The sequence below is a fragment of the Podarcis tiliguerta genome, assembly GCF_965153285.1.
Source record: "Podarcis tiliguerta genome assembly, chromosome: 14".
Classification (NCBI taxonomy): domain Eukaryota; kingdom Metazoa; phylum Chordata; class Lepidosauria; order Squamata; family Lacertidae; genus Podarcis; species Podarcis tiliguerta.
The window spans coordinates 43,266,130-43,293,130 of NC_139547.1; the positions used below are offsets into that span (position 1 = coordinate 43,266,130).

At 43.0% G+C, this 27,001-nt stretch overlaps 1 protein-coding gene across 1 annotated transcript; it reads left to right on the forward strand.

The window, feature by feature from the left end:
• Positions 1-26,928, forward strand: CCZ1 (CCZ1 homolog, vacuolar protein trafficking and biogenesis associated). Its single transcript, XM_083413627.1, has 15 exons — positions 1-412; positions 2,652-2,749; positions 3,389-3,482; positions 7,076-7,150; positions 7,899-7,946; positions 9,438-9,521; positions 11,912-12,087; positions 13,942-14,023; positions 14,156-14,217; positions 14,877-14,988; positions 16,178-16,211; positions 17,008-17,125; positions 23,256-23,414; positions 24,484-24,611; positions 26,567-26,928. Exons 1-15 carry the CDS (start codon positions 314-316, stop codon positions 26,620-26,622), a joined length of 1,425 nt encoding a protein of 474 aa, XP_083269753.1. The 5' UTR covers positions 1-313; the 3' UTR covers positions 26,623-26,928.
• The last annotated feature ends 73 nt before the right edge of the window (positions 26,929-27,001 follow it).

A 27,001-nucleotide genomic window follows, 5' to 3' on the forward strand; every position in this document is an offset into this window, starting at 1 on the left:
AGAGACACCGACCACCCCCACCCCCTTCCAGGCCGCCCTCTCGGCCTCTTCGCCCCGCGGCCCTCGCGGTGAGGGAACCGGGAGGCGAAGGGAGCAGGCCCGGGTCGGCGCCGCATCCCTTCCGGGGCGGACGAAGCGGCGGAAGTGTCGGGGGCGGCGAGGCGCGGATCGGTGCCCGTGAGGGGAGCTCCTTGGCCGGCAGTGGCAGGCGCCTGAGAGCCGCTCCCCCCGCCTCCTCCTCCGATGGTCGCCGGCGGCGGCGGCGTCGGAGTCAGGCGGGCCCAGCAGGCGAGGCTCTCCCCTCAGGCCCAGGATGGCGGCGTCCGGGGGAGCCGGGCAAGAGAAGCAGCTGGCGCCGGCCCTGCTCAGCTTCTTCATCTACAACCCCCGGCTGGGCCCCAAAGAAGGCGAGGTAAGGGGGCGACTTTGGAGGTGGTGGGGAGAGAGAAAGCGGCCCTTCAGCCTGAGGGGCGAAGGCTGCGAAACGGGGGGGCGTGACAGGCTCCGAAGAGGGAGGCGAAGCGTCCTTATTGTCGTCGGTTTTATTGCTCTCATTTACTCTCCTTCGTTTCTCCCTTTAAAAAAAATAATAAATCGATTTTTATTGGCTTTTCCAAAGATAGCAACGCAACGAGTTGCAAAGCCAGTCTCGGGAAGGAAGTGCAGAGGTGGTTTGTTTTCGCAGATGCTCAATGCAGTTAAGCTCGGATCGATATTTAGCTCACGGGTAAACGTCACGTCGGAAAGACGTAGCGCGGTGGCTTTTCCGGCTGCCGAGTGAACACGGGAATGGACGGAGGGGGCAGATCCGAGGAAGGAGTCTCTCAGCCCAAAGACTCTAAAATGACAGGCTGCTTGGCAAATAGGTCGAATCATAATATTTTGTTTTGTTTTTAAACCAGAAAGGCGTTTTAAAATATTTTATATTTTTTAAATTTTCTTATTTTTCAGAAAAGGAAAAGAATCCTCGCATTTAAAAAGGACCTCCTCGCAGGCGTAGCATAGAGTTTAACAGTGCAAAACACCATTTTTGAAAACTTTTTATAAAGAGTGGCAGGAAGCTGCCTGCTTGATTAGGCGCAAGAGGGAAGTAAATTAATTAATCAATCGGTGCTATTTAACAGTTGTTAAAGTGCCTACATTTTTCTCTTTAAGCGCCGAACATAAGTTAAAATGTATTTGCTCATATGCATACACATACCTTTTAATCACATTCAAATAATTTGAGAATTCCCCCTTCAAAGGATTCTGGGAACTGTAGTTTGTCAAGGATGCTGGGAATTGTAGATTTGTGGAGGGTAAAGTATAGTCTCCAGAATACCCTTTAAATGTGTTGTGAGTGTATGGTATGTGTTTCATTTCTAATGCAAGCCTATCTAATGCAACCAATGCATCACCAGGTTTCGAGACTTTAAGTTGTATTGTAGAGTGGAGATGGCAGTAGGACAAGATCCAGGTATAACATTTACTTAAACCTGGGAACTTTGTGGTGTTGTGCATTATTTATTTAAGATGTTTTATATCCAACATTCTAAGAGAGTGTGCTTAGGTGAGTAGGAATAAATTCATAAGACAAATTCAAATTACATTAAAAAAAACCTTAATATGGCCATAAAAGAGTACAATGGGCAGATCAGTTTTTTTAAAAGCATTGATGAATGGGGGGGGGGGAGAGACTAAACAAAAATGTCTTAAGCAGATAATGGAAAATGAAAAGCAAGGAGACCAGACGAACCTCCCATGGCATAGAATGATAGCTATCCTTAGATGTAGTATTATTTCTTAACTTTTCTAGGTGGACCCTCCGGATATGAATTAAATTTGTTCCAGGGGTCCATACTTAACCTGAAAAGTCCGTAACTGGAGACGCCGCTTCTGCATACGCATGTGGTGCAATAGAGTGCTTCTGCACAAGCACGCGGTGCACAGAGCACTTCTGCGCATGCATGCGGCGCAGTAGAGCACTTCTGCGCATGCGCACTGCGAAACCCAGAAGTATACACTTCTGGGTTTGCTGCGTTTGCAACCCGAAAGTTACATATCCAGAGCGGTACGTAACTCGAGGGTCCACTGTAGAATAAAAAAGGGCATCCTACCCTTGGATCTAAAAGACATACAAAAGGTCCTGCTAACAGGCTTTCTGAAGGCATCTGGTTGGCCACTGTGAGAACAGGAAGCTGGACTACATGGGCCATTGGGCTGACATAGAGGGCCACTTTTACAGCTATGGTCATGCAGATGACCTTCTGACAGCCACTAAAATGGGATACTTTTGTATCTAAAGAGATTGCATTGGCATTCCACATGGGAGTTTCCTTTCTGACAACTGTGGATGTACCTAGACTAGTTGGATAATTTTGTCCTGAATAAATAGCTCCTTGTCATCTTCACCTATGTTATACATGTGCATCTATAAATTCCCAGGGCTTTAAAAAAACGTTTCTAATAGATGCACTATAGTAAACAACAAAGTAAAATGCACACTGGATTGGGCAGAAAGGCGTTTTTTAAGGATTTGGCTGAATTCTTAAAGTGGATTACCACGAATTGTACTGCAATTACAATGTGAGGTGTCAGGACTTAATTTAGATAACTTTATTTGAACATAGTTATTTTGTATTAATTGTTGCTGTTTACTTTTCTAACTTCAGGAAGAAAAGAAGATTCTTTTTTATTACCCCAATGAAGTTGAAAAGAATGAAAAAATTAGAAGTGTTGGTTTATGTGAAGCCATAGTTCAGTTCACAAGGTACTAAGTTCCATATTTTTGCCTATCCCATTTATTTATGATTTAATTATTTACATGTATAAGGCACCTAAAATGTGTTAGGTGCATGTTCAAATAAGTTTTAAAAAGCATGTTGCTCTGATGGCGCTCAAGCAAGGCAATCTGGTATTATACTTTGATTAGTTGTAGGTTGTCACCCAGTTTAGAGAAATCTTAGTCAATTAATCATGTAAGTTTCTATTTATTTTTTGCTTTTATAGCATGCCTTTCCTCCAAGGAGCTCAAGGTGGCATAAATGGTTCCTGCCACCCGCTTTTTATCCTCACTTTGTGGGAATTTGAACCTGGGTTTTCCTAGACCTAGTCCACACCCTAATCAATAAACCACACTGGTTCTCACACAGATTATGCTTACATATTGACGAAACAGTAGTTCTGAAACAAGAAGCATTCCTTTTTTGTTCTTTTATGATGCACCTATGTGTTTTAGGAGTCACCATTTAAGAAGAAGCAGGTCTTTCGTTCAATTAATTGGAGTATATATTTAGACTTTTTATTTTAAAATCAATTAGTCAATTATATGTTGCATCCCTAGTTAATAGGTAAGGGTTAACACTCCAATATCTAAAGTGTTCATTCATGTAATATTTTACTCTTTTAGGACCTTTAGTCCTTCAAAACCGGCAAAATCTCTACACACCCAGAAAAACAGACAGTTCTTCAATGAACCCGAAGAAAATTTCTGGATGGTTATGGTACCTTAATGCATGATACTGTTCTATTAAGCATTTATTTAGGATTTATCACAGCTGCTTTGAGTATTCTAAAGCGGGGAGAGGAGCCTTCTGACTTTACATTGGGAGAAAGCACATCTTCCCCTTTTGGACATGAATGGAAATATGGAGAGGGGACACATAATTTGCTTATGTTTCCCCTCTCATTGCTTATTTGTAAATGGTTCCCACAGGGGCAGCCCTACTATTGGGTAATGTGTGGCAGCAAAATTGGGTTGTCATGAAAGGCTGGCAGATTGTTCATTATTTAACATATTTTTACTGTACTTTTAATGGCAAGGAGGAAGAAAGCTGTTTGTGGAATAATTATCTCTGGTACCAAAATAAATTGACTTTCATTGGCTTGGGAAGTGGGAGTGAGGTGCAGATGCAGGGAAACCATTTGCTGCTCTACCTCAGGCAGCAAAATGTCTTGAACTGGCCCTGAAAGTATCCTTGCACCATAATCCAGCTTCATCATTAGCCTGAGGCTATCCTGTGAACCATATAGCTAAGCAAGGATTAAATCTACATCTCCAGTGTCCAGATATTAAACATTGCATGCCACTAGCACCTTCTCAAAGACGACATGAAATTATGCTCCACAAATACTGTAGTGTTTTGGAGATTATGTAGTGGAAGGGAAGAACTTGAAACAGCACAATTATTTTATGCTTTTCTATAAGTAGTTATACTCAAAAGGCCCTTTGGAATAGAAAAACAGAACAAAATCAGTTACAATTTGCAACACTAAGGCTTTAATATTCTACACTTTCCTGGGAGTAGGTTCTATTGATCTCAGTTCTGCTGATCTCTAGGATTGCATTGTAAAACATCAAAATAAACAATAAAACCATGCAACTAAAACAATTGAAATTTGAAATACTTTATTGTCACTTGTACAACTTGTACACAGTGACACTACATGAGCACCCCCCACTCAGCTCTCTTAGTCTTAATTCCCCTCGTTTACTGACGCACACACACCAAACCCGAAAGTCAGTTGCCCTGTTGTTCTCTTTTCATTCAGCAGCCTAACAGCCCACGGATAGAAGCTGTTCTTTACCCTGTTGGTGTAACTAATCATGCTTCTATATCCTCTGCCCGAGGGCAGGAGATCCAGAAAGTGCCGGCCAGGGTGTGAATCATCCCTGAGAATTTTCTTCCTGAGGCAACATTCTTCCGCTATTTCATCCAGCGGATTCACGGGAAAGCCCATAATATCTTGTGCTGTATTTACCACTCTCTGTAGGCACTTCCTATCAGTTGATGTCAAACCAGCGTACCACACCGTGATGCAGTATGAAAGGCCATTTTCTATTGTTGACCAGTAGAAGGAGATCATCAAATTAACACAGCATTCGGATAAAACCAAATAAAAATAAAGCAGCAGGCATTAAAAATGCTTTGAACTAGTAGGTATCCAAAGCCTGTTTAAAAGTGGGACGAGAGGGAGCCCAACAGACTTCTCTGTTGGGTTTGGGCTGGGTGTTCATCAGTATGCAGATAACACCCAGATCTACCTCTCTTTTAAATCAGAACCGGTGAAGGTCCGGTGTGAGTGCCTGGAGGCGGTTGGAGGATGGATGGCAGCTATCAGATTGAGGTTGAATCCTGACAAAACAGAATTACTGTTTTGGGGGGACAGGGGGCGGGTAGGTGTGGGGGAATCCCTGGTTCTGAATGGGGTAACTGTGCCCCTGAAGGACCAGGTGCGCAGCCTGGGAGTCATTTTGGACTCAGCTGTCCATGGAGGCACAGGTTAATTCTGTGTCCAGGGTGGCTGTCTACCAGCTCCACCTGGTATGCAGGCTGAGACCCTACCTGCCTATGGACTGTCTTGCCAGAGTGGTGCATGCTCTAGTTATCTCCCGCAATGCCTGAAGGAGCGTCTCCACCCCCATCGTTCAGCCCGGACACTGAGGTCCAGCGCCAAGCACCTTCTGGCGGTTCCCTCACTGCGAGAAGTGAGGTTATAGGGAACCAGACAGAGGGCCTTCTTGGTAGTGGCGCCCGCCCTGTGGAATGCCCTCCCTTCAGATGTGAAGGAAATAAGCAGCTATCCTATCTTTAAAAGACATCTGAAGGCAGCCCTGTATAGGGAAGTTTTAAATATTTAATGCTGTATTGTTTTTAATACTTGATTGGAAGCCGCCCAGAGTGGCTGGGGAAACACAGCCAGATGTTGTTGTTGTTGTTGTTGTTATATGAGGCCATCACCAAAATTGCCTTGTGCCTGTGGTGACAATAAAGCCAGTCTTTGGGTTCATGCAGATTCCTTTAGGAGAAGGGATTCCTTTAGGAGAAGGTGGTCCTTGAGGTAACCTGGCTCTAGGCCATTACAGGCACTATGAGCTTTAAAAATTAACACCAGCACTTCAAATTGAGTTTACACTGAGTTTGGAAACAAATAGACAACCTTTTTCACAAGTTGCTCAGAGAACTGCAGAGGCTGCTGATATGTTACTGGCCCAAATTGAAGGTGTTAGTATGCAAAGCCCATAAGAGCTTGGGACCAGTTTACTTAAAGGATTGTATTACCTCATATATATCTGCTCAGCCACTTGGATATACAAGTGACACATGATGTTCGTTCCACATTTGTAACTGTCTTTTACTGTGGCAACTGCTGTGTTCTGCAAATCTCTGCTCACTGCTCAGGCAGGTGACTTCACTGTATTGTTTTTGGAACCTGCTGAAATATTTCTGTTTAGACCAGCCTACCCAGACATGTAAAAGGGACGCGGGTGGCGCTGTGGGTTAAACCACAGAGCCTAGGACTTGCCGATCAGAAGGTCGGTGGTTCGAATCCCCGCAATGGGGTGAGCTCCCATTGCTTCGTCCCAGCTCCTGCCAACCTAGCAGTTCGAAAGCACATCAAAGTGCAAGTAGATAAATAGCTACTGCTTCGGCAGGAAGGTAAACGGCTGTGCTGCTCTGGTTCGCCAGAAGCAGCTTAGTCATGCTGGCCACATGACCCGGAAGCTATACGCCGGCTCCCTCGGCCAATAAAGCGAGATGAGCGCCACAACCCCAGAGTCGGTCACAACTAGACCTAATGGTCAGGGGTCCCTTTACCTTACCCAGACATGTAAAGCTGATATGCATTTTAATCTGCAACTTTATTTTAGAATGCATAATCTAATGGTTGATTTTATTCGTTTTGCTTTTATAAACGTGCATTTAACACTGATTTCTATTGGCGATTCTAATATATCCTCTATGTAAACTGCTTAGAGGTATTATTTACAGTTCAGTGGGATACAAATTTTGTTAAATAAATAAAGATATAATAGATACACTACAGACTTGAATAAATTAGACAGAGAGGTCTCCATTAGTTTGGCTTCAAAAGAATAAGTTGGTGTCGGGTAACATAGGCTACAATCCTACACATGTTTTCCTAGGTGTAAGCCCTTGAGCACAGTAGGACTCCCAAGGATGCATACATAGGATTTCACTTTTAGAGATTTAGTCTCCTTTTTGTATTTGATTCTTCTTTTAGTGTATTGCTGATCACCTTGAGCCAGCAACTCTAAATCAATGAATAACGTCTGTTTTGTTCCACTTTCAAGGTTGTACGAAATCCCATAGTAGAAAAACACAAAGATGGTAAACCGGTTGTTGAGTATCAAGAAGAAGAGTTACTGGTAATTATTAGCATCGCTTGTGCTTTTTGTTTCTCCTTCCCCACCTGTCCACAGTGTGCCCTATTTGGGTATCTGGTTGGATGGCGCCTTCCAGCAACTCCTGCAGCCAAGCTGGTGCCTATGTGATGCTCTGCTTTCTTTGGATCACATCAGCAAGGCCGAGAGAGGGGTCTTCTTGTCTCTGTACACAATGCCCAGGCTTGTGCCCTGGAGAGGTTACTTTGCTGCTGCTAACGCAGCAAAAACAGCGCAGGAAGCAGCAGTTAGAAGTTACCGGTCTCTGCAGTCACAGCATGCTCTGTGATTCTCCAGCAGTTTGACTTCACCCATGCAGGTGCACTCCATTGTCTCTAGAGACGTATACAGATGCCAATGACAAAGTTAGAGTATTTGTGCCCTCTGCCCAGAATATGACTCAGGTGGACCTCACCTGAACAGTGATCCGCATGCAGCATACCTGCTGCTGGGAAAATATGAGCTAACCTCAGATAAGGATCTCTCAGCAATGGCTATGAACTTTGTGCAGCATTTCTTCAACTGCTATATGTTTTCTGAGCCCAGCTTTGGCTGGGAAGGGTGGGATATAAATAAATTATTATTATTATTATTATTTCTTGGATCTGATGTTATCAGTGCTGCAGCACTGTTTTTCTTGATGTCTCGACAGAGAAAAGCAAATTTTACCTTTTAAATGATGACCTCATAGGATTCTTCTTGTAGTAACTCTTTGATTCTGGCTATCTTACAGGACAAAGTGTATAGCTCAGTGTTACAGCAGTGTTATAACATGTACAAGGTAAGTTAGATATATGATTTTTGTCAGTTTTCATGCTGGGGTGTGAGAAGCTGTCTTCGCACATCCATAGCAGAACCCGATCATACCCATTGATTCATGGAGTGCCATTCTTTTCCAAAGTTTGGGTCACAGAAGCATCTCTTCGATGCTGAACGCTTTATTTACTACATTCACAAGCCACCTTTTTGACAATTGTACTCATGGAAGTTAATAAAGAGAGCAACTGTTTTAGGCACATCCGATACGTGCTCGACCATGCCAAACCCGGAAGTGACCCAAAAACGTCACAAAAAGGGTCTTTGCAGGCTTTTCCAGCGGTGTTTCAAATATACCCAATTCCACTTAAATGCATGGTGCCTTGGAACATAACCCCCGTGTAAATTGGGAGTTGTTTGTAATTTAAAAGAGTGGCTTACAGTCTGATAGAGAAGTTAAGAGAAGGAGAAAGGGGTAGGGAGCAAATTCAGGTATTATGGCCTCTGCAGGAAACAGTTCTGGGAAGGGAGATGCCAGATGGTCCCACTCAAAGTAACAGGCTGGGTGGGGTATCTCAGTTTCTTCAAAATGGCAGCAACATTGACATTTTCTGTGAACATCAAATTCCTACTTCTGTTTTGGCAAAGGACTGTTGTAATTAGCTGATTATTGGCTGGATACAACATTAACTTTATAATGTGCAATGTGCATTTTTCCCCTTTTCAAAAAATTGCTAACCTTGTGAGACAGCATTGACACATGGAGAGATAATTTCAGTGTGCAAAAACATTTGGGGTTTTTTTGTTTTGTTTTGTTTTGTTTCTTCCTTTCAATGTGCAAAAACATTTGGGTGTGCCCGGTGGGATTTCTTTCCTTGAAGTGAAGACATCTTTGCATGCCAAAACACTTTGGAAAGTCTTTTCTTTTAAAAAATAGCTTGCCATGTGCTTCTGCACAAAACTAAAAAGGTGTGCAGCACCAGATGCAGTGTTCTTTAGATTCCGTTTTGGACCATTGTTTAGCACTGTGTGGATAAGCATTTAAGGACCTTTCAACTCCTGTGATTTCTGTGATTCTCCCTCCCTGGTTAGTGGCAAACCATAGTTTGCAAATTCATTCAAAGCTCCCAAAGTTTAGTTTGCCTTGCAAACCAGCCTGCTAGTTTAGCAAATACTTGTCTGTCTTGGCTCAAGTCACGTAAACTCATCTCTCACAAACCTACATAGGTAGTGGTTGCTATTTGCATAATTTGCACAATATGCTGGTTAAGGTGTGTGCAGGAAATGGGGAGGATATCACAGAAATCTGGTGCTTCACCTTAATCACAATCATTCTGTATGTGAATAAGTGCAATGCAAATTTATTGCTCCTAAAGCATCTAAATTTAGGGAACAGGAATTACAGGATTAGCACTTCTACTTCCTTTGTCATTTGATTATATCTTGATTAGTGTATGTGCTTGTAATGACTCAATACTCCCAATTATTCTCTCCCGCCCCCCCCAATAATCCTTAGCTTTTTAATGGAACATTCCGAAAAGCCATGGAAGATGGAGGTGTAAGAGTACTAAAAGACAGACTAGAGAAATTCTTCCATCGGGTAAGTTTTTATTATCAAAGCAGCAATAGAGTGTTAGAATTTGGCAGTTTGTGCAGCACTGGTGGCCTTATAATCCATGTTGTCTGAATGCTCTGAATGGTGTAGAATGCTCTGAAAGCAGACATGCCTTGCTGTAAATTTTTATATATATATATATATATATAGTTGTGTGCATCCTCCAACATAATTATGAAGAAACCTGCTTGCACTTCTGAAACCTTTGCACCCACTTACAACTGGGTGCAAGCTGTTGTTTCCTGAGTGATGCTAAAAATGTGTTTTGTTTGTAGTACTTAAAATGTGAATATGCCTAAAGACTAGTGGGGATCAGCTTTATTTTTAGCCAAATGATAACTGCTAGAACGGAGCAGTTAAATTTGAGTGATGTAGCAGACCTGCATGATCCTGTTCTTAGGATCTTGCCCCCTTATTGCTCTGCCATGGGAGCATATTCATCCAGTGCTTTTCAAGCTGCACTGGCTCCCGATGGAGTACAGGGTCAGATTTAAGGTGCTGCTTTTGGCCTTTAAAGCCCTTCACGGCCTAGGACCCTCGTACCTACGGGACCGCCTCTCCCGGTATGCCCCACGGAGAGCTTCAAGGTCCATAAATAGCAACACCCTAGTGGTCCCGGGCCCTAAGGCAGTTAGATTAGCCTCAACCAGAGCCAGGGCCTTTTCAACTCTGGCTCCGGCCTGGTGGAATGCTCTGCCTCATGAGACCAGGGCCCTGCAGGATCTGATTTCTTTCCGCAGGGCTTGTAAGACAGAGTTGCTCCGCCTGGCCTTTGGCTTGGAGCCAATTTGATTCCCTCCCTCTCTTTCTTTTTTCTTTTCCTTCTCCTCCTGCGAGGAGGCTACATTTTAATATTTTAATGTTTCAATATTTTAATGTTGTATTTTAATTTTGTTTTTAAGTTGTAATTCAACTTGTTTTTGTTATTGCTTGTAAGCCGCTCTGAGCCTGGCCTTGGCTGGGGAGGGCGGGGTATAAATAAAAATTATTATTATTATTATTAAGTTCCATAGAATATGCAGAGCCCCAGTCTCCCTTAATTCATAAGCAATTCTCAGAGCTTGGGCAATCCTTTCCTTACAGGATGCTATACTACAGTTTTCTTTATTGAAGTAGTTACTATTACTCCTGAATGCATTTTCTTTCATTTCACATGACTCCCCAGCAGGCTCCACAACTCTAGTTTCTCCTCTTACTGTTCCCTTCACCTCTTGTCTTTGCCTCGTCTGAGGCAAGGGCAATTTTCCTGTATTCCTTTCTGTTCCTCTTAATTTCCAGCTCTCCTCTGTCCACCTTCTTCCTTTTGTGACCAGTTTCTTGTACTCCAGAAGTACTTCTTTTACCCGGCTATCTATCCTCTGAGGCTTCTAGTCTGCAATGGCCAGTTGCCTCTCCTGCCGTCCGCTTCCAGACGGGCGACAGAGAAGCAACACAGCTGTATCAAGTGCCACACTGCCTTGACCCATGCCTTTATTGCATTGTTGGCTGATGATTACTCTTTTCACCGTAGAGAAATACAGTACCCAGACATGCCTCCCAGGAATTTGCCCACTGGTGTGCTAGAAAAAGGTGGGCTTCATATTTCTGAGAGTCCCAAATACATTTTCCAATGTTTTTAGTACAAGTCAGAAGAAGAAGAAGAAGAGTTTGGATTTGATATCCCGCCTTTCACTCCCCTTCAGGAGTCTCAAAGCGGCTAACATTCTCCTTTCCCTTCCTCCCCCACAACAAACACTCTGTGAGGTGAGTGGGGCTGAGAGACTTCGGAGAAGTGTGACTGGCCCAAGGTCACCCAGCAGCTGCATGTGGAGGAGCGGGGAAGCGAACCCGGTTCCCCAGATTACGAGACTACCGCTCTGAACCACTACACCACACTGGCTCTCAAGTCAGTGAGATGTTGTCACACAGATGTGAAAAGTACACTGGTGTCGGTCATGAACCTGCAGTTAGGATTGGCTTCTGCAGGTGGGGAACCTCTGGCACTCCAGATGTTGGACTCCCATCATTCCTTGTTTTTTTGTTTTGTTTGAACAACTGTTTTTATTGGTTTTCTTTGTAATTCCTGTTACAAACTCCTAACTGGTCTTAGTTGTTGTCCAACAAGGAAAGGAACTCCATCGCTGGGCTATTTGGTTTAGATGTAACAACAAACCATAGCTTGCATCCTGGCTTATTAATGAGGTTTGGGTGAAAGTGGGTAACTTCTGTCTAGAACACAGCAGAAATGGAAGCTTTCAATATCCTCACCTTGCATCTGAACAGGAGAGAGGGCATGAGCCTGAGACTTGTGCCAGATTGTGTTTGTCATGTCTTTCATGCCGCTGTTTTTAAACAAAGGCAGCCATTAATACAGCTTTTCTATGTTTATTCTTCAGTACTTGCAAACACTTCATTTACAGTCATGTGACCTGCTGGATGTTTTTTGTGGGATCAGCTTCTTCCCATTGGATAAAATGACTTACTTGAAAATCCAGTCATTCATCAATAAGATGGAAGAAAGTTTGAGCATAGTCAAATATACTGCCTTTCTCTACAATGATCAGCTTATCTGGTAGGTACCTGAGTGAATAGATGCCTCAAATCCATACCCCTCAAAGACACCTAGTTTTGTATATCCAATAATTTGCGAGAAGCCAAGTTACAGGGAACCAGGCAGAGGGCCTTCTCGGTAGTGGCGCCCTCCCTGTGGAACGCCCTCCTGCCAGATGTCAAAGAGAACAACAACTACCAGACTTTTAGAAGACATCTGAAGGCAGCCCTATTTAGGGAAGCTTTTAATGTTTGATGTATTATGGTATTTTAATATTTTTTGGGAAGCTGTCCAAAGCAGTCCAGGAGGCTTTGACATCAACTATTCCACGTTGAAATCAGTAGTGCAGAGGAGGAAGGGAAAATGTGGTTTCTATTGAACCTTAGTCATGCTTGCACTGAAGTAAAAAAAAAAAAAAGTTCATTGATTTCAATGGGTCTTCTCCGAGTACAACTAACATGGGATATCATCCTCAGTCTCTGAGGATCTTGATAATAATTAGTCCATTGAGGCATTAAAAATGTCATTCTTCAGAGTCTTCAATTTTGAAGTAAAAGATATGAAGGTGTGTAAATAAATAAAGGAACCCGAAAATTGGAACGGTGGCATGTTTTCCAGCAATTCACAGCTCCCTTTTGCCATCATGACTTCACTGATATGAAATGTTGCATTTTAAAAAGAAACAAAGAAATGTCTACAGTTTGCAGCATCCTTGTAACTTAAACCTGGCAGTTCCCCTTCAGCTGCGTTTCTTTTCAGGGTGTTTATTGACACGGCACAGCTGCACCAAGCATCCAGTTTCATTTGAGAGTCGCAGTTCAAGGGTTTCCTATTCAAAAGTGATTAAGGAGTCAAGAACTAATGTGCTCCAAGCCTAGACAAGAAGTAATCTACGTATGACTGCATAAAATAATTAAATCAGATTAGGGTTTCCTGGGTTTGTTTTTCCTCCTCTCCCTTTTTCACTTCTTCCCTTTTACAGTAAGCTTATGTTAGGAGTTCCACAGTAATTCATTCGAAAACTTACCAGAGCAACTAAATCGTGTGGGCATGCTTTGTACATTACAGTGAGAAATAGGGAATGAGATTGGGAGTCAGCTAAGCCCCGGACTCACATCAGAAACTTAGGACCAAAGCCTAGGTTTGTTTTTCAAGTTTCTAGGTCATATGCCTACCCATAATCTGTTTATAAACCAAGGTTGAGACTTTATCAGTGCTTGTGTGTCAAAGCTAGTTATTAAATCTAGTGGTGCTTTATAATTCGGAGACATTCCTTTATTTGGGAAGCTTAGTGAAACTGGAAATGTAGCCATGCCTTTCAAGTTTGTTGGAACAGAAAGGCATGAGTCTGCTTTGCAGAACTCTGCCTAATTCTGCAGATTCCAGTGCTCACTCTATGGTTTATATTCATGAATCCAAAACCATTACACTAAGCTTGGATGTGTTAGGTGTTCCTGCAAATTACATTAGGCAGCCAACATCTTACCTGTCGTGTTCATACTGTACATAAGACACAAGACTTATGGATGGTGAGCCTTTGCCTTTGCCAGCTTGTGGGTCTTCTGTGAGCTATTTCTTTGTGTAGCCTGATTTCATTAATGATGCTGGGCAGTAGCTCAGTGGCAGGTCACTGTGAGTTCCATTCAGAAAGTCAGTCAGGCTGCATCTCTCGATAAATGATCACAGAACTGGGAAAGATCCTTTGGCTGAGACCTTGGAGAGCTGCTGTTAATCAGTGGAGAAAGTGCTGGGCAAGAAATGTAAGCTTGTTTTGACAAGCCTGTGGCAGTTTTATGTGTAAGCAATTAACAGTGCTTGAAACAGTGGACAGCCTTGTCATCATGTGCTATAATGTTGTCTTTCTTAACATTCCAGGAGTGGATTGGAACAAGATGACATGAGAATTTTATACAAATATCTCACCACATCCCTGTTTCCAAGGCATATAGAACCAGAGGTGAGTCGTGTGGCTTGGCTTACTTAAATAGGAAACTACTACTATTTCCTGTTTTTAAAACTGCTCAATTTTTCTTCTCCTAGGAGTGGGGGGCGGGAAATTTCCTTAACCATGCAATCTCTTTTGTTTCAGTTGGCAGGGAGAGATTCCCCAATACATACAGAAATGTCCGGAAATCTACAGCACTATGGAAGGTAGCAGTTTTACATCTGTTGTAGTCTTACTTGCCACTGGGCCAGAGAATCGAAACCTCCAGGTGTTGTTGGACTACAACTCCCATAATCCCTGACCACTGGCCATGCTGACTGGGCTGATGGGAGTTGGAGCCCAACAGTATCTGGTGAGCCACAGCTCCCCCAGCCCTGGCTTGAGGCCTTGTTTTTACAAGGTCAGTTATCCAGAGGTAATAATTTAGTTCCTTTCAGCCTCTGACTTATTAACGTTAATTGGATGCTGCAGTAAATTAAAGGCAAGGGAAAGGGAAACTTGGTGGATTAGTTCAGTTGTGTGTCTCTCCACCTCTAAAAAGGACTGAACCCATAATAGTTTGAAATCAGTATCAAACCATTCTGAGTTGAGCTGTAGTCTGCATCTATAACTGGCTCAATGCAATATCAAGTGGGCATGGGCTCGATTCAGGCACAATGCCAAATTTTAATACCATCTTTTCTATTTGTGTCGTAAATTTACAATTTAGAATTTTACAATACAAATACAGAAGGTATTAAAATTTGGCTTTGTGTCTGAATCAAGCCCATTTTACCTTCTTGTACATTGCCTGGAGATGCCAGGTGGTATATAGTTTTTTTTTTAACATAAACAAAATAAATAAAGTCCCATCTTTGCCTTTCAGGTTTCTTACTGGACCTTTGAACCTGAATGATCCAGAAGCGAAATGTAGATTTCCCAAAATATTTGTAAACACAGAGGATACATACGAAGAGCTTCATTTAATTGTTTATAAGGTAACCATTGCACCTTTCCCTGTTCACTGAAAAATGAAATTATACTCCAGTTCTGTAATTAGGTATGTATGTAGAAATCTTGCCCTGAGTGAAAGAGTTCAGCTTCTCTCATTTCCTGGGCGATATGATCTATAGAGCTGGGGAGGAACCCTGAAATTGTTTCCAGTTATGTCTGTCTGAGAGCCTTTGTAAGGCCGCAGTCCTGTGCCAACTTACTTTGAAGTAAATTCACTAATATCAGAAGTATTTCTAAGCATGCATAAAATTTGATTGCAATTCTGTGTCATCATGCACTGCAGTACTCTTTTGGGAAACACAGAAAAGCCCCAAGTTAACCATAACAATTAGCAATGAGAGTAGCCAGCTGTCATTCATTTTTCAGGAGAGGAGCATTTTAATGACACCGGGCTTTGGAGACTTATAATTCCAGCAGATAAAGTATAAGCCACAGATTGCTGCAAAGAACTGTGAGAGGTCTCTGAGGATGCAAAGAACTGGAACCCAGGGGTAGCCAATGTGGCGTTCTCTGGGTGCTGTTGCTGCAGGGAAGTTTTGGGGTGCCTTCGGCAGCCCCCCCCCATCATTTCCCAGTGCACCGTGCAGGCCCTCTAGGGCTGCAGTTTTTTCCTCAGACCACGTGGTCGCCGCCAATTTTAAGGGAGCAGCTTATATTCGGGTATTGTCTTCTTTTTCTTTGTCCCCCTTGAATTTAAAATGTGTGGCTTATATTCGCGTGCGGCTTATATTCAGACCAATACAGTATATATTTTGCAGTTCATATGAATCTAAGATCCTGGGCCTGGGAAAGCTGAGGCTTGTATGTGAGACCCATTGTCAGTCAGAGGTCAGAAATAGCAGACTAGATGACACTCCTTTTCTTCCACCCCTGTCAGACCTTCATAGGTCTTAACTGTGGCCCTCCTGATACTGTGGGATTCCAGTTTTAAAAATCTCTGATCTTTGGCCATGCTGGCTGGTATGGATGGGAACTGGGAGTCCAACTGCGTAAGGAAGGCCGCAGGTCTTCCAGAAGTCGTGGTCTAAAATATCTCCATGTCCTGTGGGAGCTTCCCCAGAATTACGAATTTAGGAAAGTACAGCAACATTCTTCAACAGAGCTTAACTCCCAATAGTCAAGTGTATCCATGAGACAGAAAACGGATTATGATAAACGTATTCTTCCTTGCAGGCTATGAGTGCAGCTGTCTGCTTTATGATTGATGGTGAGTATCAAGTAATATTCTTTGAAACAGCTATGGAAGTTTTAAGTCTTTTTGACAAATCCTGACATTAGAGCATTATCCATGGTTATTTGGGCATTAACTGTAATGGTATGTTGCTGTATGTAGTTTTACCAGCATCTTATAATGAAAATATTTTTCTTTTTTTAACTGTGTCAAGTCAAAAGGGTAAAATTTCTGTCCACAGTGATGCTGGCACTCTGCTAATGAGTCATCAAAGGGTAAATATGGGTAATGGAGTAGAAGCAGACAGCCTGATCCAATATATGTTTACTCAGAAGTAAGAACAACTGAATTCAGTGAGGATTGCTTATAAGAAACTGCAGAGTACAGGGAATTTCAAAAAATGCTGTAGGTTCTTAAATATTCTTATGCACAGAATTGTTAGATCATCTGATCTTCCAGCTGTTTCAGTGCTAACATCACCTCTTGGTCAGGTGGGGCTTCTTAGGGATGAGTTCTTATTCTGCATATACAGAATCCCAGTGCCTCGAGTGTAACAAACAGTTGAATCTGCTCCATTATCCCTGTAAATCAGGGTTGGGGAACGATTGGTCCTCCCAAATGTCATTGAGACTCCAGCTCCCATCAAGCCCCAGTTAGCATGGCCAGTGGTTGGGAAGGACGGGAGTTGCAGTCCAACAACACCTGGAGGTTGACAGATTGCCAATTCCTGCTGTAAATATTTGGTGTGATCTTCTAAATGTGATGTGGTTGTGGCACACAGGAGGGAAGTATCATTGGTTGGTTGGTTTTGTTTTCCCAAACTGTTTCACAGCCTCTACACAGCCTACGTTGGATTTTTGCCGTAAACTTGACAGCATTGTCGGGCCTCAGCTCACAGTATTGGCTTCAGATATATGCGAACAATACAACATCAACAAAAGGATGTCAGGGTTGGTACTCTCTTTATTTCTGTTTCACAACATCAGCTTTTTAACAAGGGCGCAGATATTTTAAGAGCTGCCTAAAATAGGAAGCAAATCATATTCATGGCAACATATTGAAAATTCTGTGTTATTTTTTAAGTTTCGAAACTTTCCCTCCCCCTGATCTTCAGCTGACAAAGGCCTCCGGAACCCTTGTCACAATGTGGAAAAGGACAGTCCCTTTGCATTTTATCCCCAAATAACTTAGCACCTCCAATTTGTTAGTCCTTATCCAGAAGCCTTCTCTGCCTGTCTGAAGAGACAAATGCTCTTATCTACTCAATGAAGAATGTATACAGCACAACAATTCTATAAGATGCCGGTTTTGCAGACATGGGCAGTATCTTGATGGAGGGCCTGCTTACCTCTTTCTCTGTTGCCTTTCGGCTGGCAGCACGTCTGCTACTATTTTCTTGCCCGCTGCATGCAAAGCAATGCTGTGCAGCTGGTAGCTGGGTCTACCACCAGTGGCTACAGCTGGGTGAGGAAATGCTCTATATAATACAGAGATGGGAACTGGATTCTCCCCCCCCCCCCCAAGCCCTGCAGGACAACTCTTGGCAGGTAGACGAGGGCAGCTGACAACTTGAAAGGGCCTCACCTTCTGAAGTCTGTTTGAAAGTGATTTCAATACAAACCACTTGGAAATGGACTTCAAAGGTGATGTCTCTCAGCACCCATCAGCTGGTTGGTGCTGAAAGGCGTCAGTGCAAACTGTTTGGAAAATGACATCAAAGTTATTTTAATTTTGTTTACTTGGAGCATTTGTACCCCGCTCTTCGGCCAAAAAGGCCCCCCGAGAGCGGCTTACACGGAATCAAAACAAGACACTCCCCACCTACAGGCTTACAGTCTTAATAAGCAAACAAAAATACAATACAGTGGTACCTTGGTTCTCAAACAACCTGGAACCCAAACACTGCAACCCCGGAAGTAAGTGATTTGAGTGCCACACTTCTGTTTTGAGTGTTCTAAGGTCTGTCAGTTTTTGCTATTTATTTTGCGTTTTTGTGGCTTTTTGTTTTTTGTGGCTGTGTGGAACCCATTTCAACTACTGATTGATTGTGTGACTGCAGTACATTGTTTATTGCTTTCATTTTATGGATTAGTGGTCTCATTAGATGGCAACATCCATGTTAAATTGCTGTTTTAGGGGTTGTTTTTAAAAGTCTGGAACGGATTAATCCATTCTGCATTACTTTCTATTGGAAAGCGCGCCTTGGTTTTGGAATGGACTTCTGGAACGGATTAAGTTTGAGAACCAAGGCACCACTGTACAAAGGGGGAATGGCTGCCCTCAGATGACAGTTATGCCTTCAGCTGGTGGGGCATGTGGGTGTGGTTTGGGGCAAAATGGCTAGTGGGCCAGATTAGACCTTTGGGCCGAAGGTTCCCCACCCCCAGTTTATTACCTTGTGGCAGTGCAGCATCCTCTTTCCTGTCATCCTTATTTCTCATCCCCTATAATAAATTGGGTCCCCCTGCCTCCCCAGAGATAAGGAGCCCATTTATACAATTCGTGGCTGTTTGCAGGTTGGATAGTAGAGGCATTTCTTTGCAAACTTTGCCCTAGTGTCAAGAAAGAGACCTTGTCCTCCAAGGATGACAAAGGTAGATTTGCTTGGTTGGTTTCATTCTCATCCCAGGTTTGGAGGCAAATGGATGCAATGCACGGGGAGGGAGCCAGGCCACAGAGGTCTGCACTGCCCCATCAGGTCTCCTCTCAGGTGTCCTATCAGGTATGTTCCCCAGGGAAGCAAAGGAGCCTCAAAAAAATAGGTATGGTGTTGCTCCACCCACCCACTCACCCCTGCATGGTCAAAGCAGTACAGCGGGGCAAGGAGCATGCAGTTTTCACTGGTGTTTTATGGCACACATTGGGATGTATGAGGAATGGGGCAGGGGAGAGAGGTTAGAACCTTGCCTCCTAGCCCATTTCTGAACAACCAGGGTGATAAAAGGGCTAGCCTTCTCCTATCCAATGGCTGTGCTTCCTTGGAGAGACACACAGCTGACTCTGCAGCTCCCTGAGGTTAGGGGAACCTATTTGATGGTGAAAATGACTGTGCAGCAGAAATCTGTTCCTGGTAAGGGTCCCTCCAAACTGGTGTTTTGTTGCAGGTTTCTTCTACATATTGTCGAGGTTCGGCCAACCTCTTTAATAAGCCTGATCTGTTTGCTTAGAGATGTTGACTATTTAATGAGCATTCATCCTGATTTGTTTGTGGGGAGGTTAGACAGTGTTGCATCAAAGCATTTTCCCATCACTTGGCTTACTAGAAAAATTCCAATCTTTTGGGGGAAGTTAGTTTGTTTTGCAAAAGCTTCAAATCAGCTGTAATTGCACAGCCTGGTTTTTCCGGGATGTGATCGAAACCCACTCAAAAATAGTGACCGTCTGGAAGCACCCTGAGGCAATAAAACCGCATTAGTGGTGGGTTTGTGCTGGACTGTCTACCCATCAGTTCCACTGTATGAGTTGCTCTGTGACGCTTCCCCATTGTTACTGCCTTATTGCCATTTGTGGCTTGAAGAGTTACAGGACTTCAGCAGGAGACCAAGGGATAGGCACTTGCTGCAGATGAAGCAGTATGACTGTCCTGAAACTTTTTCAGGCGCAAATGGTGTTGAAAGTGCAGCCGCATGTCACTGTCCCAATAACCTCATGAGCACAACTCACCATGAATGCTCAGTAAAAAGGATGGGTGGAGGGGCCCTGAGCTCCAGAGTTCTAAAACCTTGAATCCTTTTAGCCTGCCACTCGTTTAAACTTGCTGCCTGGTGACTCAAGAAGAAAATTCCTTTTTGGAGGGGGATAAGGTTAGCCCTTGTTATTTGCAATAGAATGAGAAAGCAGTTGTACTAAGTCAGTTGGACTATGCAAGAAGTCACAAGGTAAGGCTCCTTTTTTAAATAGTAAAAACAGTTAACATTTCTGTTTCCTGAGACCCTTTTCTTCAGAAGCCTCAGGTCATCCACATTTCCTCTTGTCCTGCTGCTTTCCTCTGGGGAAAGCTGCTCTTTAGTGCTCAGTCAGAGCAAATGGCAATTCAGGTTTTCTCCGGATTGACAATCGCTCCTATTTAGCACTAAAGAGTGGGTTATCCCTGCGAAATGAGCAGGGCAAGCGGGAAACCGCTCAGAGCATGGGACAAGCTGAAATGCAGATAAATGCACAATAATGAAACACCATTTAAATTTTATAAGTAAGATATAAACAAACCATAAGAGATCTACTGACCAAACAACTATCCTAGCTTCTGTGACTCAAGGGGCTTGTTGCAAAGACATTCTCTGAAAGCTGGGGCCACTAATAGTGTGAAAGCAAGTGATTAACTGGGGATGTGGGCAGGAGGCTTAAAATACTAGGAAACCAAAAGGCTGTTGTTACTATAGTGGTTTCATACGTACCTTCCCAGACCTTAGGCTCTTCTTCACAGGGCTGCTTTGAGTGCCCCCACCAAACGAAATGAAGTCAGTAACCACTAGGGTGGGGGCCTTTTTTGTCTCTTAGCTGCTTGTTACTGCTATTGATTACATCACATTTTCATGTGCTGGGAGGTCAGGAAAATTGCTTTCTGGATGTGACCTTTTGTGTTCAGCACATCAGAAAACCTACAGCCAGCCCTTATGACTTCTGGGATCTTAAAAGACAGATAAACTTATGTTTAAAAAGCAAAAGAAGTCAAACCTTGGGGCTCCTATAAAGGCTTTGGAGCCATACACACATGCCCAGGAACCTTTTTCCTGTTCCGTTTCTGAGCTGCTTTTCAGTCTTGTAGCAAAACCCCAACATTTATGGTGTCTACTGACTTTTAAGAGATTCAGCCACAGTTTAAAGTTACGTGTGTGTGTGTTTAGTTTAGTATTTGTCCCTGGGGACATATGTTGCTCATCATCTTAAAAAAACCCACTGTTGAATCTATCAAAGCTGTCAGTTCTGCTTGTAACTGGACCAAACTGCTCGCTTTTTTTAAATGGTGCTGGCAGATGAGAGTGATGGAAGCTTATCTGATTAAGCCTGCCTTAAACTTTGATGTGGTGGCATCCTGAGAACCTGTTGCAGCGTCTCTTAGTGCTAATACAGCTGGGTTGATCTCCTATGGAGCAAGTTAACCAGCTTTAGTTTGAGGTGTCATGTGACATTTATTGCAAGGGGAGCACCAAGCTGCAAATGTCAAAATACATTTGATTTTCCAGAATTGTAGACAACAGCATCAACCCTAGTATCTATAGAGTTTAGAATGATCAAACTGACCAGCTCCTGATCTGACATGTGTTTCTCAGATTGCAGTAAATGTTTAAAGGCCGGGACACAGGAAAAGGCAGGGTTTTTTTTTAAATCTTCTTCAATTCTTCAGAAACAAATAAGGGGGGGAAACCAGATTTATTTCCCATTCCCCCCTCCCCAGGCCTTTAAATCTCTAATTACGGGTGCATTTTGTGGTTCAAAGTGCAGTCTCTTTGTATTATATTTTTAAAACTTAAACTTTTATGTAGTTTTGCTTAGCAAATGTTGACCTGTTGAATTTGGAGCAAGCAGCCATCAGCAGATCTTAGCTGGGATGTGATTGCATTGCAACGAGGGAACAGATATGCTTTGCATGCAGAGAGGCCTTGTTTAATACCTGGCATCTCTAGTGAATAGAATCAGGCAGCAGGTGATGCTTGAAATTTCGGAGGGCTGTTGTAAGTCAAAGTCGACAGTGCAGGGCTAGACATGATACAAGACTCTCTATGGCTTTCCTAACCTTTCTCCAGAATATTGAACCATTTCCTGACCTCGGTCTGCTGAACAAGAACAAATGCTTCTTGGACTATAGCAGGGGTGGAGAACCTTTTTAGTCCAGCAGGCTACCTCTTTATCTCCCTACCTCTGCAGGCCATGATGATGTCAGGTGGCTGATAGGTAAGCAATCCCACCTACCTGTCAAAGTCAACCCATCGTGGCAGCACAGCAGTTTTGCTTCACCAGTGTGGATTGAACACTCTGCTCACCAGCTGATGAGTAGAAGGTTCAGTCTGGCTGGCTGCAGGGGTCTGCTTCACCAAGGGAATGCAGTGGCAAAGTGGCAGGATCAAAGCAACCCCCCCCCCCCCAGTAATGTCAGCAGATGGACAATTAGATGTTGTTTGAGGGCAGGGAATGCCTTGTAGGCCAACCTGAGTTTTAGGGTCTTCTAGCCAAAAGAAAATGGGACGCGGGTGGCGCTGTGGGTTAAACCAAAGAGCCTAGGACTTGCCGATCAGAAGGTTGGCGGTTCAAATCCCCACAACGGGGTGAGCTCCCGTTGCTCGGTCCCTGCTCCTGCCAACCTAGCAATTCGAAAGCACGTCAAAGTGCAAGTAGATAAATAGGTACCGCTCTGGCGGGAAGATAAACGGCGTTACTGTGCGCTGCTCTGGTTCGCCAGAAGTGGCTTAGTTATGCTGGCCACATGACCTGGAAGCTGTACGCCGGCTCCCTTGGCCAATAAAGCGAGATGAGTGCCGCAATCCCAGAGTTGGCCACAACTGGACCTAATGGTCAGGGGTCCCTTTACCTTTTAGCCAAAAGACAACATTCCCCCCAATTTCATCTGGAGCAGCCTTCCTCAACTTGATGCCCTCCAGGTGTTGCTGAACTATAACATCTGCCATAATCAACCATTGGCCATGCTGGCCCTCCTGATATTTTAGATTACACCAGGTTGGGGAAGGGCTGTCAGTCAAGCTGATCTCCCAACTCTGGTAGCTTGGTCAGGGCCAAGCTGAGGACCTCACTAGAAATGTATCACAAAATATGAAGGCCTCATGTTCTCTGCTGTTGCACTGCAGCACCCGACTTCTTGTTTCTGGCTCAGCAGTTCTCAGGATCAGCTCCTTAGCCTTTCTGAATTCCCTGATTCTGAAGTGGCATTAGCAAACCGTAGACATCACTCCGGAGTCTGACAGCTGCTAATATTTTAATGGCTTCAGGGAACAATTTTTCAATCCTGACTTAAAAATTAAATCATATGGCAATATGATAGTAAGCCACTCTAGATAGACTTTCAACTCTCTTTGCAAAAATGGCCTTCCTCTTGCTTACATGACCACTTCCTTTTTTGTTTCCTAGGTCGGAGAAGGAACCTCAATTTAAATTTATCTATTTCAATCACATGAACCTAGCAGAGAAAAGTACAATTCACTTGAGGAGAACACCCAATATCTCGCTCACATCGGTTCATCCTGACTTGATGAAGATTCTTGGTGATATCAACAGTGACTTCACCAGGTGACGTAGCATTCTCCCCCCCCCCCCCCTTTGTTAAAATCTGAATATCATTGTTTGCATAGTTAGATCTGGCAGTGCATACAGTGGTACCTTGGGTTACAGATGCTTCAGGTTACAAACACTTCAGGTTACAGACTCCGCTAACCCAGAAATATTACCTTGGGTTAAGAACTTTGCTTCAGGGTGAGAACAGAAATCGGGCTCTTTCGGTGTGGCAGCAGCAGGAGGCCCCATTAGCTAAAGTGGTGCTTCAGGTTAAGAACAGTTTCAGGTTAAGAACTAACCTCCGGAACGAATTAAGTACTTAACCCGAGGTACCACTGTACTTGGAAGCAATTTTCTTCTTCCTTAGCCGTAATGCTGTAGTCAAAGTAATACACCAGGAGTGTAAATCTCCATAGTATGTTAATAGTTATAAATCTCACTACTACTAAAGATTCTGAGTGAGTAATGTTTCCTTATCTTGTTCATCCTCAGAAGAAGAAAAAAACCTGTAAAGTCTATCATTATATTATTACCTCTTTTTACAGATAGGGAAAGTGAGGCAGGGAGTGAAGGAATTTCTAAAAGTAAACCAGTAGCTTTATGGTGAGGTGAGATTTGAACAGAGGTCTCCCAGATCCAGGCTCAGCACATTGTCAGATAGACCACATTGGCTAAATACATGCATACATACATACATACATACATACATACATACATATCACAACTGGAGAATTTTAGATGGAATTTGTGTGGTGCCGCAGAATTGAACAGGCAAATTTCTGTTAGGAGGTGAAGCTGTGTTTAATGTTTTTTGCAGTCCCAGTAGTTGAAGCTGCTAGATCCTATTATTAGCAAATACTCCAGGAATTCTGTGTCAGTGTGGTACAGATCCTACCACAGATATAAGAATTACTTAATATATTAAGACTTGAGGAAAACTTAAAACAATAAACCAAAGCTCGATCCACTTGCTGGTGTTTAAAATTTGCTTTATATGTTAGTTACTGTCTTTTGCTTGGTTTTATTCCTTTGTTACTTATTTGAGGTATCCTAAGATTTGCACATACCAACTTCTTCCTTTTAGGGTTGATGATGATGAGGAAATCATAGTGAAAGCAATGAGTGACTACTGGATTGTTGGCAAGAAATCTGATCAACGGGAGCTGTATGTAATTTTGAATCAGAAAAATGCAAACTTGATTGAAGTGAATGGTAAGAAACTTTTTTAAAAGTGTGGGTTTTTTAGTTTTACCACTTTTAAGTGTTATTAAAACACTTTCATTACTTATATCTAGAAATCATATTTTACAAAACATAAGGGGACAGCTTTCTGTCCCAAGGAGCTTACAGTTTAAAATTGACACAGGGGAGGGAAACTGCATCAGAGCTACACAAGAGTAGAGTATTCATTTATTTCAACTATCACCTCCTGGCAAATAGAAGGGGAAGAAATGGAGGCAGTGAGAGATTTTACTTTCTTGGGCTCCATGATCACTGCAGATGGTGACAGAAGTCATGAAATTAAAAGACGCCTGCCTCTTGGGAGAAAAGCAATGACAAACCTAGAAAGCATCTTAAAAAGCAGAGATATCACCTTGCCGACAAAAATCCGTATAGTTAAAGTTATGGTTTTCCCAGTAGTGATGTATGGAAGTGTAAGCTGGACCATAAAGAAGGCTGATGGCCGAAGAATTGATGCTTTTGAATTATGGTGCTGGAGGAGACTCTTGAGAGTCCCATGGACTGCAAGAAGATCAAACCTATCCATTTTGAAGGAAATCAGCCCTGAGTGCTCACTGGAAGGACAGATCATGAAGCTGGGGCTCCAATACTTTGCCCACCTCATGAGAAGAGAAGACTCCCTGGAAAAGACCCTGATGTTGGGAAAGATGGAGGACACAAGGAGAAGGAGACGACAGAGGATGAGATGGTTGGACAGTGTTCTCGAAGCTACCAGCATGAGTTTGACCAAACTGCGGGAGGCAGTAGAAGACAGGAGTGCCTGGTGTGCTCTGGTCCATGGGGTCACGAAGAGTCGGACATGACTAAACGACCAAACAGCAACAATGTACTTGAGCTGGGTTACAAGAGCCTGGCTCACACATCACTAAACCAGAATTTAATGTCATGCATGGACACACAAGTGCCTTGCTGCCCACAGGGCCTCCCCTGGCTCTGAAATACATTTTGAAAGAAGCATGTAAATTGTAGCCAAACTTCTTCTTCTTCTTCTTTGGCAATCACTCATAGCCGAGTAAGATTGTCTTCCATGAACACAGTTTTAACAATGAGTCCGTAAGTGGAGGCCAATTCTGGATCTATACGTCCCTCCACAGTGGGGACATTGGTTTCTGGGCGGGAGTTGATCACGGTGTGCCAAGTGTCCCTTCCTCTTAGCACATTTCTCCCTTGCGTCCTGAGTTCAAGTGTCTTCAAAGCCCATGACACCTTTGGTAAAGGTTGCGTTTGCAGGCCAGTGTTACCCGGTTGTCGGTGTTTATACTACATTTTTTAAGATTTGCCTTGAGAGAGTCTCTAAACCTCTTTTGTTGACCACCAGCATTACGCTTTCCATTTTTAAGTTTGGAATAGAGTAGTCGCTTTGGAAGACAATAATCAGGCATCTGCGCAACATGACCAGTCCAACGAAGTTGATTGTAGCCAATAGAATAGGTTGCGGTGGATATATGTGGTTTCTCCAGTTTGCAGATGTGCCCATGGCTCTGAAAATATTAGTGACCCCTGGTTTAATGTAAATGAGCATGCTGCTCAAAAGTCCTCATGTGGTTGCTCCCTTGAGTGTGCCAAGGAGGAAACAAACCAGAGACTAGCTTGTGAATCAGCACTCATGGTTTGTTTATCACCTAAAAGTCATGATGGTGAGCCAAGGTTTGTTCCTGTGGACTTTTGAACTGCACAACACACTTCTTGCATTACATTGGTGCATGGAGAGGAAGGGGTTATGCAGAAGGCTTTTAGATTTTATTCTGTCAACAGTGATTTTAAATTTAAGCTGAACCTTTGAGAAAATGCAAACCTGTGTGGCTTTTCAGTGACGTGATCCGTAAATGACATCACTGGAAAGCCACACAGGATCAATTTGTAGCTTGTAATTGGTGCCATACTTCTAAGTCTTAAAATAATATTTCCTCTTTTTTTCCCCTCAGAAGAAGTAAAGAAACTTTGTGCAACACAGTTCAACAATATATTCTTCTTGGATTGATCAGCTGGGGGCAAACTCTTTTGAAGACGGCTTTAAAATATCCTGAAAGAATTCTGGTTTACTGTGACAGGTTATTAGTCATATTACTGTCTGGAATAATGACAGTAGTAGAGCAATACTTGCTTTGTAAGAATCAAATTTCTACTAAAACTCTACATTCTGATCATATGGTTTTTAGATTTTAAAGTATTTATGTGCAAATGAATTAAAATTAGTCTGAATTAAACATGTGTCATTCCATTTCTCAGATAATGTTATGTGAATATTTTACTGGAAAAATAAAATTAGTCATTGTTACAATTTTAATGGACTTTCTTCCTCTTTCTTGACTCTGGAGAAAAGTTTATAAAATTATATCATTCATCTTCTGTGGGGGACA

What these genes read in the sequence shown, in the direction of transcription:
- CCZ1 (XM_083413627.1), top strand. Translation starts at nt 314, where the DNA reads ATGGCGGCGTCCGGGGGAGCCGGGCAAGAGAAGCAGCTGGCGCCGGCC. An exon ending in GCCATAGTTCAGTTCACAAG is followed by an intron (nt 2,750 to 3,388) that starts GTACTAAGTTCC and finishes TTACTCTTTTAG; the next exon opens with GACCTTTAGTCCTTCAAAAC. An exon ending in AATCTACAGCACTATGGAAG is followed by an intron (nt 14,218 to 14,876) that starts GTAGCAGTTTTA and finishes TTTGCCTTTCAG; the next exon opens with GTTTCTTACTGGACCTTTGA.